Genomic DNA, 19,083 nt, shown 5'->3' on the forward strand with positions numbered 1-19,083 from the left:
AGCAGAGAGAGAGGGAGACACAGAACCCAAAGCAGGCTCCAGGCCCCATACTGTCAGCACAGAACCCGACCTGGGGCTGGAATCCATGAAGCACGAGATTTATGACCTGAGCCAAAGTCCAACACTTAACCAACTGAGCCACCCAGGTGCCCCTCCAGTGGACTTTTAAATATCTTCATCCTCTGACTTCCTTGCCTGTCTCTGCCTTCCTTGAGCAGCTAATTTATGTACTGACTTGTTCACACCCTGATCAGACTCCCTGCAATACTGGCCTAGGACAGGGGAGCTACACAATGTCCCAAATTATAATTCCACCCCCCCCAACCCTCCCACCCCCGCCCCTGCCAGGAAGCAAAGCCAACACACCTTTCTACTCTCAGAAGTTATTTATAGATTACAAGAGCAGCATTCTCACTAGGATCAGGGAACCACAGACTGAAGGAACCATATGTGGCCCTTAGGAATTGCCTGTCTGTCCTCTCAGGGTACACTGGGGAAACTGAGGCACTGAGAGTTACACAGCTTTGCCCAATCACACTGATCCAGGACTAGAGATTCCTGAGCTTTAGCTGTCCTATTTTATATGGGAATCATGCCCATTCAGCTAGACATGGGGTATTGGGGTTGAAAAAGACTTGTGGGGCATGTAACCAGTTACTGAGTTACAGCAAGGTTTAAATAATAATAATAATTGAACAGAATAGAAAAAGTGCACTGCAGATAGTAAAACTAAGTGTTCTTTCATAAAATGTCTTTTTCAGTTACATATGTATGTATGCATTATGGACCAGATCACAATGTAAAATGCATTTCTTACTTTGAATCAGGTCAAAAAGGCTTGAAAGCCACTGAATGTGACACCTCCCACTGGACAGATGGGCAGGGGCTAACTCAAGATTACAAGATCTTTAGCTCTTTTCATTTTTCACAGGAGTGGGTAGAGGAGGAAATAGTTATTGTGATGCCTTGAAACTCCTCAGTTCCTCCATCCCTTGCTTTGGGTATATGGGGGATATATCATGGGCATCAGGTGACCTGGGTTCAAGCCCTAGCTCTACTCCTTCCCTGGTTTTTCTGTGTTTCAGGTCACCTTTCTTCATCTAGGCCAGCTTCTAAGACGCTAATGTGTGCCATGCTTTTTAATGTTTATTTATTTTTGAGAGGGAGAGAGACAGAGGGCAAGTGGGGGAGTGCCAGAGAGAGAGGGCGACACAGAATCTGAAGCAGGTTCCAGGCTCTGAACTGTCAGCACAGAGCCCAATGCGGGGCTCAAACCCACGAACCACAAGATCATGACCTGAGCTGAAGTCGGATGCTTAACCGGCTAAGCCACCCAGGTGCCCCTGTGTGCCATGCTTTTGACCTGAACACTGGAGTCCCTGAGGGGGTCAGATCTGGGTCTGCCCTTGAGAAACACACAGTATGGTGGGGGAGTCACACAGATGATCATAGGACAGAGCAGTGAAAGGGGAAATGTAGGGACCATGGCCACAGAGGGGTCACCATCTGAAGGACAGAAGAATAATTTTGGAAGGGGTAGTGTCCTCAAGGGTCACTATAAGGTCAAATGTGAAAACTGGAGGGAATCGTTATTATCCCCCAGAAAACATTTCCACTGAGCTATGGATCTCTGCAAACTGGGAGCTGGATGGCATACCCTAATGAAGGTGCACTTTGACCTCTTTATTTATCAGATGGAAAGTAAAGGGGGTGGAGTGGAATCCCGTGGAAAGGAGAGAGGTTTAACTGAAAGGTAAAAAGGACTGTACTCTGACTTTTGGGAAAATTGTGAAGCTGCCAACAGTTTCCAGAAAACTTTTCCAGCCAAGAATTAATTTGTTCCTCCCAACAACCCTGTGGGATGAGCCAAGCAGGGATGATTGTGCCCCTGAGAAATAACAAACCCAATGTCACACAGCTGTCAATGGCCCAGGCATTGATAAACATGATAAACGTGTCTGTTTATCCAAGGGTTCCTTTAGTGGTCTGATGAAGACTTATAGACCCCCCCCCCCCCATTCAGAAGACTATTAAAAAAAATTTTTTTTAACGTTTATTTCTTTTTGAGGGAGAGAAAGAGACAGAGTGTGAGCTGGGGAGGGTCAGAGAGAGAGGGAGACACAGAATCCGAAGCAAGCTCCAGGCTCTGAACTGTCAGCACAGAGCCCGACAAAGGGCTCGAACTCACAAACTGTGAGATTGTGACCTGAGTGGAAGTTGGACACCCAACCGACTGAGCCACCCAGGCGCTCCTGGAAGAATATATTTTTTTTAATATTCTTTTTTTTCTTAATGTTTTTATTTATTTTTGAGACAGAGAGAGACAGAGCATGAACAGGGGAGGGGCAGAGAGAGAGGGAGACACAGAATCTGAAACAGGCTCCAGGCTCTGAGCCATCAGCCCAGAGCCCGATGCGGGGCTCGAACTCACAGACCGCGAGATCGTGACCTGAGCTGAAGTCGGATGCTTAACCGACTGAGCCACCCAGGCGCCCCCTTGGAAGAATATTTTTAACTACAAAGAGTAAATTACTTAGGATAACAAGAATACTAGTTATATAGGATCATTATCGAAATATTTATTTTGTGTCTTTTTTAAACATTAAAAAGCAAGATCTAGAGATTGGTCTATTAACTATTGTAATTTTGAGGTGGTGAATGAGTGTAAATAGTATTTCAAGATATTGCTACTGCAATGCAATACAAAACTATCTAGGATTTCTATTGGTGACAAAGTCACAGGTACTGATAAATAGTACTGTGGCTTGTTCCTTACCTGCATGACAGAAAGAAATGCTAAATTCCAGTTAGAGGTTAGTGAAAACAGGATGTAATTTTTTTTCATTCCAGGTTCATAGACTACCCCCCACCCCCCCACCCCGCCCTGAACTCTAACCGCGGACCCCCTGGGCTCTGTGGACCATATGCTAAAATCCTTTAGTTTTTCTGGCCTACCTCCTACTGTAATGCTTATTCTTCTTGCAGGCACTTATTGTAGACCTACTAAGTATCAGGAAGTTTTCCATCTTGTATGTCATACAGTCCTTGAAAACTTCCTTTGAGATCAGTGTTATTCTTCCCATTTTGCAAAGTAAGAAACTCAGGGAGGTTAAGTGATTTACCCAAAGTCACACAGCCAGTGTGACTCCTTCCATCAATTCCTTCCTCCCCAGCTGAGGTCTGGGGACCAGAGTCTCCAATACCACAAGGGAAAGAAAGTATAGGAGGGAAGGGTGAGCAGGGAGAATTCACATTAATGGAGAAAACACTGTAATCTAGAGTTTGTGTTCTGTGCTTTTCATCCTCTCCTTTAACCTTCCCAACAACCCTGTGTACTATTACTCTCCCGGTTTTAAATAACAAAATATATACATATTCATTATAAAACAACAAACTAGAAATTATAGTAAGTTAAAGGAAACAATCAAAATCACCCATAATCTCATCACACAAAACAAATACTTTGGTATGGTGTCTTCCAGATACACAGACACACACACCACACCTTGGACCCAAACAGGTTAAGTAGCTTGCCCAACTATATGCAAGGAGTGAGTTCCAGTCACCTGCAGTGTGACCTTAGGTCGGTCACTTTTTGCCTGTGCATTACATTAGGGCAGTAGTTTATATTACTGGAGATGGAAGCGTGTGTCCCCTGGCACCCAGGGAGCCATAACTGGAAGCCTCTCCTGCGTGGCTCTCAAAGCAGTGCCCCTAGACCTCAGCACCCTTGCTCCAGGAACCCAGTCCCCTCAGAGAGGCTCTAGAAAGAAATGGCCCCTCGCTGGGGTGGGCCACGCAGTGTGGTGACCTCAGTCAGCAGCGGCTGACAGCCCGTGTGCAACCTGAGGTTGAGTATTCACTGCTGGGCTCAGCCGCGTGTGGGCCCCGCGGGCAGTGTCTGCACTCGACACCGCCGAGCACCCCTCTCCCCTTGCCCTGCTTCCTGCAGCTGTGCCCACCCTGAACCCATCCCCTACACACCCCCATCCTCACCTTCGGGCACCCACCGAGCTCTGGGGTCAGCTTGCAGTTCACTGCAGCTGGAGAAGCAAAGGAAGGAGGCACAGGTGCATTATTTCCCTCTAAGTGCCAGTTCCTCTCAGGGCCTCCCCGTTGATGCCCAGTACGAATCCTTCCTTTCCTGTCCATAATGATGCTCTTGTGTCTCATCCTGAGAGAAGTGACTTTACCACAGTGGAACACCTTGATGACATCCAGGGACAAATGACATCCAGGGACAAATTGGGACCTAGGCTCAGAGCTCCTGATACCAGCCAAACTCTTTCCTGACTCCAGGTGTAGAGTTTTTGTTAAGACACATTAAACAACATAAAGGATAGTAGAAGGACCACCCATGTACCCTCCACTCAGCTTAAGAAATACAAACATTGATCAGTCCTGTTTGAAGCCCCCTGTGTACTCCTTCCTGCCTGCCCTCTCCTCCCCCAGATAACTGCTCTCCTGAATTTAGTGTTTATCATTCCCATGCTCTTCTTCATGCATTTATCACATAAGTATGGATCTTTGAGAAATTGTAGGGAGTTGCTTTACTTGGGATAAAACTTTAAATAAAAATCATACTGCATGTATTCTTCTGGAACCTGTTTTTTTTTTTTTTTTTTCACTCATCCCTTGAAAAGATTATCCTTTCTCCCATTGGATTAACAGATTTTCTGAAGGCTTCACTTGATCTGTTGAGTTGTCCCAGTGATTCCAGAACCTCTAAAATCTGAACTCTCCCTGTCTCTTCAACTATACCTGCCTCTTCTTTCCTACAGGAAGCTTCCGATTTAACCAGTCTGACCTGGGAAAGGAACCCCCTCTCCCAAGTTTTTGCTCATGTAGTTCCCCCCCTTGTACTTATCTAAATCCTCTCCACCTTTCAAGGCCAGGCTTGAAATAACCCCTTCTGCTAGACGCCTTTCTGTGGCCAGCTCTCAGGACATTGTACTTTTCTGCAGTATCTGTTGTCCTGACTATATATGTACCATTCATTGAGCACCTTCCATGTGTCATCATCTCACTTGGCAATTACAGCTTCAGACCACAAGCTCCTCTATGACGGAGGTAGTGCCTGCTTCAGCCCTAGTTTCACTGCAGTTGGCTTAGGGTCTTCTAGAAGGCAGGACTGCTGCTTTGCACTGCCTTTGTTCCTTTGTGCATATTAGGAAAAAAGTGACCTTTCCCGTGGCCTGATGTAGCTCCATGCCAAAGGTAAGGCTGGGTAATTAGAGTTCAGGCCAGATTTCAACTCCCACCTGTCCCTTCTGTTGCATATCTTTAAAACCTGCATGGCCTTGGGGCACCTGGGTGGCGCAGTCGGTTAAGCGTCCGACTTCAGCCAGGTCACGATCTCGCAGTCCATGAGTTCGAGCCCCGCGTCGGGCTCTGGGCTGATGGCTCGGAGCCTGGAGCCTGTTTCCGATTCTGTGTCTCCCTCTCTCTCTGCCCCTCCCCCATTCATGCTCTGTCTCTCTCTGTCCCAAAAATAAACAAACGTTGAAAAAAAAAATTAAAAAAAAAAAATCTGCATGGCCATAAGGGTCAACTGTACCTCAAGGGAGGAATTAATAACTGAACAAGTCATTCTGAAGTATGGGTTTTTTATATATAAATATGTAGACAATATATCTATCAAGCCTCAGAGAAGTTAAACTACTCACCTGAGTAGTTCAAATCCCAACCTGGTATTTGCCCCGCTGGGATTTGTCCCAGGTCTGTTAATCCCCAAAACTCAAGGAAACACTGCCTTTGCCTACCTCCTTCTCTGGTCTCAACATGAGTCCAGCTCTTCACGTGTTAGTAAGCATTTTTCATGTGCACAATTCTTTTTCAGCCTGAGATCAGCCACTCCTGGAATTTACTCTAAGATTTGTGCACCCTGGAGTGAATGTCTTGCCTTCTTCTAGGATCATGTCTCTAATCCTAACTGCTCCCTCTCCATCCTAGCTGGAGTGTCATTAGAGTCCAGGAAACAGAGACTAGGGAAAGGCAAGGACTTTGGTACCGGATCAGCCTATCAATACTTGGCAATTGACTTCCTGGGAGAATTTGGACTTCTTACTTAGCCTCATCTGTAAAATGGAAGTCAAAATACTGACCTCATAGGAATGAGATAGAGGTACATGAGCACTTGGGAAAGGTTAGTTCTCCCCTTCCTTCCACTTTGCTGAGAACAAGGATTGTGTCTTGTGTTAGGTCCACACACAAGAAAACTTCAGCATTTATTTACAGAAGATTCTTAGTGACATTTGTCAACCCTATGACTGGAACTGCCTTTTCTGTTAACCTTGGCCAAGTCTGTTCCCATCTCTGAGCCTCAATTTCCTGTTTTTTTAAATGGAGACAATAAATTTAAATAACCACAAGAACTATCATTTACTGAATATTTACTATGTATCAGGTACTTCAGTGGTTTGTGGGTGTATTAGCATTTATCATCATAATAGGCTTATGCATTAAATGCTATTAATATCCCCCATATCCCAGAGGGAGACACTGAGGCCCAGAAAGGTATAGTACTTTGTTCACGAGTCACCCAGCTGCTAAGCAGCAGAGCTGGGATTGTGACTCCTGCTCTGCAATACTCCAGACCAGGATTTATTAACCTATTGACATTTTGAGATAATTCTTTGTTGTGATGGACAGTTCTGTGCAGTATAGATGTTCAGCAGCATCCATGGGTTCTACCCACTAGATGCCCATAGTACCCATCCCCTAGTTGTGACAACAAAAAATGTCTCTAGACATTGTCAAATGCCAACTAAGTATTGATTAATAATTAAGGCTTGGCAAATAGCTAAACCACTAAGTGCTAAGATAAAACCTGATAAAGTATAATGCTTATAAAGAGTTAGAAGATAACTAAAGTGTAAGTAGAAAATCAAATATTAACTACTCAAGTATTAGCTGATTTACCAAGGGATTAATTTAAAACTAAGTTGTTAGCAGATACCGGTTAGTCAATGACGATTAAGGTAACAGTTGATAAGGATTTAAAGTGAGATTTTTTTTCCTCTGGGACTCTTGCACATTCGAGGGGACGTGGGGACAGCAGAGAGCTGATAAAGCCTAGGAATGAAGGTCTAATTGGGACTACAAAATCCTCAGCTGGACTCTAAATTTCTGGGGGAAACTGACAGCACAGAGCTGGTGCTCAAAATGCTTACCTTATAATTAAATGTAATACTAAGAGCCAGGCACTGTGCTAGGGAGAGAAGGGAGGGCAGTCACTTAAACAATAATACTATAGTGAGCGAGTGGTGTGTGAATGTAAAGGCTTTGGGGATTTGTGAAGGCTGAGTGGAAGGGAGAGAGGTGTGTCCAGGAGAGATGATGAGTTTAGTTCCGGACATGTTGAACTGAAACGTTTGTAGACATGCCCAGTAGGCAAGTGAATAATAGGTGAATAATATCTATCCAGTGTAGATGCCAGGTAGAGATTTGGGTGTCAAGAGAGCATGGGTGGTGGTCAAAACCATGAGAAACAATGAGGTGGCTGCAGAAGAGTACATGGTGTGAGAAAAAGGACCAGCCTATTACTCCGAAGAAGACCAGTAGCAAAGGAGTGGGCAGGGGGAAGAGACATTAACAGATACTGAAAGGTAAAAGCACTCAAAGAGATTGGGGTGGAATCAAGAGAAGATAGTGGCATGAAAGCAGAGAATGTGTCAGGGAGAAGAGTGTAGTCATCAGTGTGTCAGATGTGGCTAAGAGGCTAAGCAGGATAAGCCAGAGAGACATCCACTGAAAATGTCGTTCTGGGGGCAACTGGCTGGCTCAGTCAGTGGAGTGTGCAACTCTTTAAAAAAATTTTTTTTGGGGTGCCTGGGTGGCTCAGTCGGTTAAGCGGCTGACTTTGGCTCAGCTCTCACAGTCCGTGAGTTTGAGCCCCGCGTCGGGCTCTGTGCTGACAGCTCAGAGCCTGGAGCCTGTTTCAGATTCTGTGCCTCCTTCTCTCTCTGACCCTCCCCTGTTCATGCTCTGTCTGTCTCTGTCTCAAAAATAAATAAACATTAAAAAAAAATTTTTTTAAGTATACTTATTTATGTTGAGAGAGAAAGCGAGTGGGGAAGGGACAGAGAGAGAGGGAGTGAGAGAGAATCCTTAGCAGGCTCCACGCCAACAGTGTGGAGCCTGATGTGGGGCTTGAACCCACGAACTGCAAGATCATGACCTAAGCTGAAACCAACAATCAGATGAGAGAGAGCGAGCATGGAAAAGGGGCACCCAGGTGCCCCAATGTTTATTTTTGAGAGAGAGAGAGAGAGAGAGAGAGAGAGCGAGCCCATGGGGAAGGGGCAGAGAAGAGAATGTGGTTCTGAGGTGTCCATCACAAACATTTCTTTGATTGCTGCATTTCGTTGCGTGTGTGTATGTGCACGGCATATGCAGATCTGGAACTTGGAGCAGGGTGTGTTGTGTAAAGGCAGGCTTGGAGGCCACGATAGAGGGACTTGTGGTCGGCTTACAGAGAGCCTTCTTTTATTCTGGGTAACTTTTGAGAAGGACCGTTAAGGGACACTGCAAAAACTGTAAGCACAGTTCAACCCTTTCATTGTCCAGTGGCAAAATGGAAGACAGCAGAGAGGGAACAATTTGCTCAGTCTATGAGTCAGGGACATAGCCAGGACTTGAATCTGAGTCTCCCTTCTAGAAGAGTGACCTTGGGAGAAGTGGACATGAAATTCTTATTAGCCAATGAATTACTGATCGGTGACTTTGCTCATCACCTCAGTTTTTAGCTGCCTCTTTTGATATTTATATAAAAGCGAAATACATATTTTATATACAAAATTCAAACATTACAAAAATACTTAACAAATACTTGACACAGTGAAGGACTCCTATTATGCCCTCTTTGCCCTGACTCGCTCATTGACAACCACCATTAATAGTTTGGTCTATATTCCTCCCTCCCTCTCTCCCTCTTACTTAACATTGAAATTTTTGATAAAAATATTATGCTTGCTTACAGTGGATTTTTTAAAAGATTTTATTTTTTAAGTAATCTCTGCACCCAATATGGGTCTTGAATTTACAATCCCGAGATTAAGAGTTGCATGCTACTGACTGGGCCAGCTAGGTGCCCCTCTACTGGCTTGTGTGTGTGTGTGTGTGTGTGTGTGTGTGTGTGCACGTGTATTCATTCTGTTTTACGACTTGCCCTTTTTTTGCTTTTCAAAAACTTATTATGGTAGTATATAGAATTCTGATTCATTCATTTTGGGGCACCTGGCTGGCTCAGTGGGTAGAGCATGTGACTCTTGATCTCAGGGTTGTAAGATTGAGCCCCACGTTGGGTGTAGAGATATCTTAAAAATATTTTAAGACAAAAATCTAATTCATTCATATTGAGAACTGTATTAGTGAACTATTTGGATTTGTACACTAATTTATTATCAGATCATATTGATGGACATAGAGGTGCATCCAATTTTCACTGTTTGAACAGTTTTTACTGTTTTTACTGTCTGAACAGTAAACATACATATTATTGTACATATATATTTGCACAGTTGGGGAGACTTCTAGAATGAGAAATGATGGATCAATGGGCATGAGCATTTTGTTTTAAAAGACACTGCCGGGGCACCTGGGTGGCTCAGTTGAGCATCTGACTTCAGCTCAGGTCATGATCTCACGGCTCGTGAGTTCGAGCCCCGCGTCGGGCTCTGTGCTGACAGCTCAGAGCCTGGAACCTCCTTCAGATTCTGTGTCTCCCTCTCTCTGCCCTCTCCCAACTCGCACTCTGTCTTTCTCTCTCTCTCAAATTATAAGTAAACAGTAAAAAAAAAAAAAAAAAAATTAAAAGATACTGCCAAATCACCATCCAAAAACTTATGTCAGTTCATTGTCCCACCAACAGTTACTATGAATGCCCATTTCCCTACATCCTTACCAACTATGAGTATTATCATTTAAAAAATCTTTCCAATTTTAATGAGGCTGAGCATCTTTTCATATCCTTATTATCCATATACATTATTCTGTGAATGATCTCTTCATATCTTTTGCCTATTTGTTATTGTAGTGTACTTTTGGTCAGTGCATTCTTACTGGGCAATGATTGGCTTGATAAAAAAAAAAAATTAGGAAGTCTTTGTACCAGATTCCTAACAGTGTTTACTTACCTCCAGGGAGTGAGATATAGAAAACGAGGGAGATACTTTCATTTTTAAAAAATTTTTAAAATGTTTATTTATTTTTGAGAGAGAGAGACAAAGTGTGAGTAGGGGAGGGGCAGAGAAAGAAGGAGACACAGAATCGGAAGCAGGCTCCAGGCTGAGCTGTCAGCACAGAGCCTGATGTGGGGCTTGAACTCACGAACTATGAGACTATGACCTGAGCTGAAGTTGGACGCTTAACGGACTGAGCCACCCAGGTGCCCAGATACTTCTATTTTTATTTATTATCATCCTGTATTATTTTACAATCTATTTGGATTACTTTTTCAATTAAAAAAATAATACAGAGGAAAACAACTACAACAACAAATAAATCTTTGGCCTGGATTCTCAATGGCTGGAAATTCATGTTGGGTGCAAGTTTTTATTGATTACAAGTTATTTTTTGGTTCATATGCAAAAAACATTTATTGAATGCTCCTAGTGAGCTGGCACTGCCCTAGGCACCTTTCATAGGTTGTTCATCCTCATCCTCACAACAGCCCTGTGAGGTAGGAATTGGTCCCATCTTATAGAGTTCTTAATAGGCAGCAGATTATTGCTTGATATACTTCTATTTGCCACATGTTTTCATGGGCTAGAGGTGCTTATTGGCTGGTGATTCATTGGTCAAGAGCTCTCACTGGCCAGGAGTTCCTAAAGGTTGTTCTAAGACTCAAATACAAAATACCAGATTTTTCCCTCATAGGAAGGATAGGGTACATGGGATAAAAGTGGAGGAAGGAGAGTCCATAGGCCCTCCCTCCGAGCACCATTGAGCACGACTGAGTTTGCTTTGGTCACCATCCAAGGTGTAGGGTGGGGGGAATGGGACAGTGGGAGAGGAGAGAAAGTGGTTATAAGTCTTCTCGCTTCTTCAGGATGAGCTTCCTCACGAGTGCTGTGATCTGGGGCCTGATTTCCTCCACCGACACAGTTGGGTCCCAAGCCCCTACTACCTTTCCATCTGGGGCCACTAGGTACTTCCAGAAGTTCCAGGTGGGCTCCTTCCCAGAAGTCTCTAGAGAAAAAGGAAGAAGGAAAGCAAAATGTGCTTCCCTGTGTCCACTCTCCTGGAATTCCATTATTGGTGTCCATCCTTCCCTTGAAGCAGTTGTTCCATTATTTAAAATTAACTAGAGAGCTTTTTAAAATCCTGATGCCCAGGCCACACCCCAGACTACTTAAATCAGAATCTCTGGTGGTAAGTCTTAGGAATCAGTAATTTTTTTTAAGTTTATTTATTTATTTTGAGAGAGAGTGCAAGTGGGAGAGGGGCAGACAGGGAGAGAATCCCAAGCAGGCTCCATGCTGTCAGTGCAGAGCCCAATACAGGGCTTGATCCCATGAACTGTGAGATCATGACCTAAGCCCAAACCAAGGGTCAGATGCTTAACTGACTCAGCCACCCAGACGCCCCCAGGCATCAGTATTTTTGTAAAAGCTCTCTAGGAGATGCCAATATGGCCCCAAGGTTGAGAACTACTGCTTTAGGATTCTGTGAAGTACTTGATAAAGTAGTATCAGATCCTCCTTTCTTAATGATCTCAAACTACTAAATAGTCTACAGCCTATTCTCTAAGGAAATCTTAATGGTTTCCAAACCAGTCTGTGGTTTCCAACCAGTCTGTGGACTGGTTGCATCTGAATCTTGGTTGTGGGGGTGGGGGGAGGTACTTAAATAAATTCTTGGGCCCTGCTTCAGTAGGTCTTGGACTAAACCACTTTTAAGAGTTCCCAGTTGCTTCTAAAGCACAGTTAGGTTTGATCTATAACTATGGGAACTGGAAAGGTACTAATAAAAACACACAGGGGAAAAAAGCAAATATTAGGATTGACCCATAGGGCAAAATTCAAATCTGCATCAGTAAGGGATTTTTTGTTTGCTACACTGTTTTCATTTACTCCTCCAGGTAAATGGGTGGGGGGTGGTAGTGAGGGATGTGAAGGCAATCAGATATACAGCATAGATGGCAAAAATGGAGCCTCCAAAGGAAGAGAAAGGCCCAAGGAAGGAAACAGGACCATAATGATAAGCTTGACCCATGACCTCATTTTGTAGTTCTGAAGCTTCTGGGGATGCAGAGGGGACCTATTTCTGAAATATTAAGATCTGGAATTTTTGCTCTGAAGGTTTCCCTCCATGGTATATGGACTTTGCCCCTAACTCAGGACAGGAGATAACCTGTCAGCCATCTTGGTCAGCCTTCTCCAGACATGTGGCATCCTCTGTCTGCCCTTGGTGTCTCCATCCGAAATCCATAAGCTCGACTAATTCACATAGACTAAATCTGAGGGCCTCAGTCTCCTTTTAAAATCCCTGTGTATGAAAACAGGACCTCAGAGAAGTCTGCTAGAGTGCCCCTGAGGGGGAACTTCAAGGCAGCAGGGGTAGAGGTATCCTCAGGCAGGAATACCTCTCTGTTCATCCTCAAAGATGAGTGCTCGAACAGACCATGAACCTATATGCAGGAGTCTGGAAGGGGCCCCAGGTCACCCAATCAGCAAGTAGTTTCTGCTGCCCAGGGAGCCATGACCTCAGCCAGCTGAGGGAAAGTAAGGGAACAGATCAGGACTCACGGATCAGGTACTTGAAGGCAGGGTGGGCACCAGTGCCAGTAACTGCGACCTTGCTAAACATGGGGAAAGAGACACCATAGGTGCGGCGGGCGAAGCTCTCGATCTCCTTGTTGCTATCGGGCTCCTGCTGGCCAAACTGGTTGCAGGGGAAGGCAAGCACATTGAAGTGATGGGGCCCCAGGTCCCGCTGCAGCTGCTGCAAGGCTCTGTAGTGCTGGTCTGTGAAGCCGCACTCACTAGCCACGTTCACTACCAGGGACACCTGGGTGGCAAAAACAAAACCCAGATACATACACAGCCCAGTGAAGAGTCATGCACTTTCACATGCCAGACGTGCCCACACGGTGACCACCCCCCAAAAATTAATGCTTTCTCATATATTCAAGCAAGAGCACAATGTATACATATGTAAATGTGCAATGCTCTCACAAACACACAAACACATGCACATAGGCACAAATGAAATCAAACATTCAGGGGCTTGCAGATATGTGTGCATACACATACATGAACATCCATGAGAATAAGCATACAATATACATAAATGGGGATGCATATGCCCCATGATACAAAAATATATTAGCACACATCACACATGCCCACAAACACACACAACACATTTACACAGAGAGGCACACACACTGGTGAGCTCACATCAGGAGGTAATGTGGGGGCACCTGGGTGGCTCAGTTTGTTAAGCATCTAACTCTTCATTTTGGCTTAGGTCATGATCTGATGATCGTGAGATCGAGCCCCATGTCGGGCTCTGCGCTGAGCATATGGAGCCTGCTTAAGATTCTCTCTCTCTCTCTTCCCCTCAGCCTTTCTCCCCTGCTGGCATGCTCTCTCTCTAAAATAAAAAAATAAATAAATTTAAAAAAATTAAAAAAAACTTAAAAAATAAAATTAAAACAAAAAAGGAGGTAATGTGGGGGAATGGAAAGGCAGACCTGGGTTCAATTTCTGGTTCAGTCAACTGGCACTCATCACTTTACATGAGTAATAAACCCTTCTAAGAAACCCACTGTGAACCCGTTGAAGGCAGGAGCCATGTCCTCTTCAGGTCTCAGAAAGTGCTAAATGAATAAGTAAATGTACACACATACACAATCACATGGATATAGAGACAGACGTAGGTTTTCTTCATAAAAGGACCCCATGGCAATCCCTTTCTGCGCCTCTTCCCTCCAGCACACAAATACCACTTTCTTGAGTCACTAGACTATTCCTTAAACGTCTTACCACCTTATAATAAATGCATTTATTTATAGCCTTTAGGTGATACATACAAAGCTGGCTGATAAATACAATTGCTCACAATACAGCAAGTAGGATTTTGGCACCAATGCTGTATACATTGTTAAAGAATTCTTAAATCTTACCCTGTGTCTGTGGAGCCCAGCCCTATCTCTTTGCCCACTTTTTTGGAAGAGCTGGGATTATACTAGCTGGCTCCATAAAGAGAGCCACCTCCCAGAGACAGCCTGGGGCACTGGACATACACTGGCACAAACGGCTCAGGTTAGACAGGCTTTTTCAACCTCAGCACTATTGACATTTTGGGCCCGATCATTCTTTTCTTCCTTCCTCCTTCCTTCCTTCCTTCCTTCCTTCCTTCCTTCCTTCCTTCCTTCCTTTTTTTTTTTTTTTTTTTCTTTTGAGACAGAGCAAGAGAGCACAAAGCGGGGTAGAGGCAGAGAGAGAGAGAAAATCCCAAGCAGGCTCTCAGCTGTCAGTGCAGAGCCCGAGATGGGGCTCAATCTCATGAACCATGAGATCATGATTGAGCCAAAATCAAGAGTCGGTGCTTAATGGACTGAGCCACCCAGGCACCCCACTGGGCCAGATAATTCTATTATGCAGGGGCTTTCCTATTCATTGTAGGATGTTTAGCAGCATCCCTGGCCTCTACCCACTAGATGTCTAGCTTTAAAAAATTTTTTTTTAATGTTTATTTATTTCTGAGAGAGAGAGAGAGAGACAGAGCGTGAGCAGGAGAGGGGCAGAGAGAGCTGTCAGTACACAGCCCAATGCGGGGCTCGAACCCATGACCCGTGAGAGTGTGACCTGAGTTGAAGTCAGACGCTTAACCGACTGAGCCACCCAGGCGCCCTGATGTCTAGTTTTGACAATCAAAAATGTCTCCAAACATTGCTGTATGTCTCCTGGGGAGCAAAATCACCCCCAGTTGAGAACTACTGGGCTGGATGATGAGAACTGTTGAGCTGTAACTCCCCTACCCTGCCTCTACCAGATGAGGAAGGACCCATTCTATGGGGCCACAGGCCATTAGAACAACCTCCCCTATCTGTGTCAGCATGTCGTATTCTGCTTGTGGTGCTGAGAAACTGGGACCCTTAATTCCCTTCCTTAATTGGGGGTCTTCCTCTTTCTTTTCTGCTGGATCCCTGGGCAGTGAAAGCATTAAAAGTTGCTTTTTTTAACCTATGTCTTGTGCGTCTGCCTACCCTTGGAAGGAGGGAAATCCTGTTTCTAGTTCCATACCTGAAACCAAAAAGTTTCTCCTTAAACTGATCAAAGCATGGATGGACAGAGACACCCAAATATACATAGTTAATTTACATATGTGCATATCAAAGCATAGATACAGACTCAGGCGTGCACATAGAAGCAAGGAAACAAATAAACTATTTGCATGCATACTACACTCAGGCCTGCATGTACATAAGCTCACACCGTAGACAAGCACATTCCCAGGTAGTCACCCATTCATCCATACTCAACACTGATCTAAATGACTGCCTTCCAGTTAGCCACAGGGCATAAACTATACAATCTTGCTCATGGTTTTGTCTCCAGGGCTGGACTCAGTGCCAGGCATGTAGTGGGAGCCAATAAATCTCTTTCAATTTTTAAAAGACAGTGGTAAAATATACATAATGAGCCAGTAATTATTTACAGGTGAATGAATGACCAAGTGGTAGTCCTAGCTTGGATTAACTCAACAGAATCATTTACAGCTTCCCTGGACTATTTCTGGTTTCCCTCTAAACCTGGCAGCTAAGAGCTTGGGCTTTGGAGCTGGACTGCCTATGTTCAAATTCTCACTCTATCTCTTAGCAGGTGTGTGACTTTGTTCTTTGCTTTTTCTTTTTTCCATTTTCTTTCTGATTGATTTCTTGGCTTCTCACTCCTATGCTTTTTCGGATATACCAGTAGCCAAGAGTATGAAAACACTCAGAATTCTGGGATCACTTCTCTGGGTCATTTTTCTCCAGGATTTCTGTTCTTCACATCCTGGGTGCCTTATTACTTCTGAAAATAAATAAAATTTGTTCTATTTCCATCTTAGCACTTATTACCACTGTACTAGGAATTACCTTGTTCATTTCTGTTCCTGTTTATTGTCTCTCTCTTCTCCATTGCATATAGGCTCTATTGAAGTGGAAACTTATCTTTTTTGTTCACCACTGTGTCCCAAAGACTGGCCTAGTACTTAGTGTACAGTAGGTACTCAATAATAATGAATGAATGAATGAATGAATGAATGAGTGAATGAATGAATGAATAGCAGAGCTAGTCAAGTGCTAAACCTGGAGCTCTCTGTTAAGCTGCACTAGAAGGAAGGAAAGGCCTAACTGGGAATGGGCCCTACTCTTATTGGCTCTTTGTCCTCAGTCCTGGATGAGTTTCCTGCTGGAGCCCACCAAACACAGGTACGGAGCACTCTACCAAGAGCTTCCACACTGTCATCTCATTTGAAATTCACAATACCTTGGGGGACAATCAGGACAAGGAATACTGCCCCCAGGACTATCAGCATATTTGAGCATTTTCAGGTTTAGAAAGTACTTTCTTCACTAAAGACTCGCTCCCAGGAGAAGAATGCTGATAGACATTTTTGTGTGGTCCATCCAAATCTGGATGCTGTACCTATGTGTTCATTACCAATTCCCCACCTTTCCCACATTAAGGCCCTAGGGCCATCTTGAGAAATGGGGCTCAGAGTGTTCTTCATTATACACAGTGTAACATCTAGGCCTCTGAATATACTGTTCAAGGCCCCTCTCGGTCCCTCCCTACTATCATCAGCCTCATCTTCCACCACTCAGCCTCATGCTTTATACTCCTTCAAGCAGATCTGCTTGAAGGCCACCCACTCCTCCTCCATCCTTCTTGCTGTTTGTTTGCTTTAGAGACTTGGTATGAACAGCTCTTTGCCTGGAAAGCTCTTCTTGGTCTTGCCAAAACTCACTCTTGTTTCAAAGACTCACCCAGGTACATTTCTTCTCTGAGTCCTCTCTGAGAGACTTGGTAATGAGATAGCAGTTAGCCTGGATGGCTCTTGTATCTCAGCCCGAGCTGCCATCTTAGGAGTTTGCCTAGAGAAGTCCACAGATGGATGGGTAGTTCTCTCCAGGCTCTGTGCTTTCTAGAGCTGTATGACCTTTCCTCTGGACCTTCCTGTCCTCTCTAAAGGATGATCTGTGTAAAGGTCGCCGGGCATCTTAACTACCCCAGCACTGCATATCCATATCCACGGGGTTCTCATTGGACTCAGTATCAGCAACAATCCCAGTTCCAGAGCGGAAACGGGGGATGGGAGAGACAAAGGCGGCAGGATGCTAGGGTTGCCTTTCGACCGGTGCTTGACAAAGGCCTAGCCGAGGCAAGCAGCCTCTGGGAGAGGTCGGGCTCCACTGCCCAAAGTCGCTGCGAGGGAAATCGGCGTAGGTTGGAAGAGTTTCGGGTTTCACTGCGCGCCGAGGCCGTGCCACGTAGTCGCGGGATAGGCTCAGCGCAGGATCTGGGGGCGCCGCACCCCGGGGGGGAATAGCTGGGGGAGTGGGAGCCAGGGCAGGGCTGCGGAACCCCCTCGGGGCCACACCCGCAGGGTCCCGGGCTGCGGGGTTCCCGCAACGGGCCCTGCCCGGGCGCCTCCGAGGCCCCGCCGGCGGACACTCACCGAACCGCGGTACTTCTCCAGCGACACCAACTTGCCCCGGATGTTGACCGCCTTGAAGTCGTAGAAGTCCTGCTCCCGCTGCGCGCAGGCCGCGGCCGATAGGAGCAGCCACGCCAACACCAGTGCACCCACCATGACTCGCTCCCGAGCTGGCGGCTCTGCGAGGGCAAAATCAGGCGGGGGGACCCAGCGTGGGGGGCGGGCGGAGGCGGCACCCGTGCCAGGGGGCCGGCGAGGCAGGACGCGCCCCCTCGCCTTCTGTCCCGCTGGCGGTGGAGCGCGGGGCTCTGGACCTCAGTCTCCCCATCTGCACCGTGGGAGCGTTGGACTGCGCGCCCGTCTCCGACCCCAGAGTCGTGGGTTCAGGCGTCTGACCAGAGACCGTTCTGACCAGTTGCAGTGAGGCTCCGTCTTGTTTCAGGATGCAGCGACTTGGTAGGGAAAGAGGTGAAAAATTCGATTTGAGAGTTCAACTTTTAATTAGCTCAGTGGCCTTAGGCTGGTCAGGCCACTTCTCTGGGCTTCAGCTTCTCCATTAGTTCAGTGGGGCTAGCCTCCCTCCCTGACGCACCTGGGCAATATAGAATGGGAGTAATAGAAAAAATGGAGGTGAAACTGATGGGAGGAAAAAGAAACAAATGTCAGGCTTCATGCGGCTCTCAGTCTCCAGGCAGAATTCTTGAGGCTTACAAATTGTAACACTCCCGCAGCTCTCTCAAGGACTTCCTTTATTGCTTTACCTCTGTAGCTTTGCTCTTAATAGTGTTACTTTCCCTGATAGCTGTAAACACGCCCCGAGATGTATTTGCAATTACCTCCTGAGCATATGGCCCACTGATACACATCTGAAGAGTCCCCAGACTGGTGTTTTACTAGGCACTAGTAAATAACCTTATCATAGCAGCAGCAGCCCCCCCCCCCCCAAGGTCCTGAAAGCTTTACTTCCAAATTCCTTGGAGATTTAAGCTATCCTAACCCCCACTAACTAAAAAGTGTATAATCAGTGAGTCTTCACAATCCCAGTGCAGCTCTTTCTGCCCATGGGTCCTGAGTCGTGCTTTGATAAGAGCACTTTTTGCACTGAAAATGTCTCAAGAATTCTTTCTTGACCGTTTACTCCTGGCTCACATCACATCTAAACACTTTGTCTGCTGAATGGTGCCTACAAATTTTAGAGAAATGAATGTGTACGGTCCCTGCAAGAGATGACACAGAGAAAAGGAAGAGAGGAGAGAGGGTCTGTTGTAGGTTGGGTGCCAGGGAAGCAGATTCTGAGATAGAGGTTGCAGTGCAGGAATTTACGAGGGAGCCTCCCTGGGATCAACACCTGTGGAAGGGAGGGAGGGAACAGGAGTGGGCACAAGTCCAGAGCTCCATGCAGGTCCAAGGACAGTCTTGGTTGATCCC

General features: G+C 45.6%; 2 protein-coding genes across 2 annotated transcripts in view; one reads left to right on the forward strand and one right to left on the reverse strand.

Annotated features, from left to right (window-relative positions):
• Window positions 1-19,083, forward strand: part of TUT4 (terminal uridylyl transferase 4) — a 217,202-nt gene that overhangs the window by 776 nt on the left and 197,343 nt on the right. The window lies entirely within an intron of this gene.
• GPX7 (glutathione peroxidase 7) lies at window positions 10,301-17,974 on the reverse strand. Its single transcript, XM_047869600.1, has 3 exons — window positions 17,677-17,974; window positions 12,750-13,011; window positions 10,301-11,190 (listed from the first exon to the last, which is right to left on the reverse strand). Exons 1-3 carry the CDS (start codon window positions 17,809-17,811, stop codon window positions 11,027-11,029), a joined length of 561 nt encoding a protein of 186 aa, XP_047725556.1. The 5' UTR covers window positions 17,812-17,974; the 3' UTR covers window positions 10,301-11,026.

The sequence above is a fragment of the Prionailurus viverrinus genome, chromosome C1 (genome assembly GCF_022837055.1).
Source record: "Prionailurus viverrinus isolate Anna chromosome C1, UM_Priviv_1.0, whole genome shotgun sequence".
Classification (NCBI taxonomy): Eukaryota; Metazoa; Chordata; class Mammalia; order Carnivora; family Felidae; genus Prionailurus; species Prionailurus viverrinus.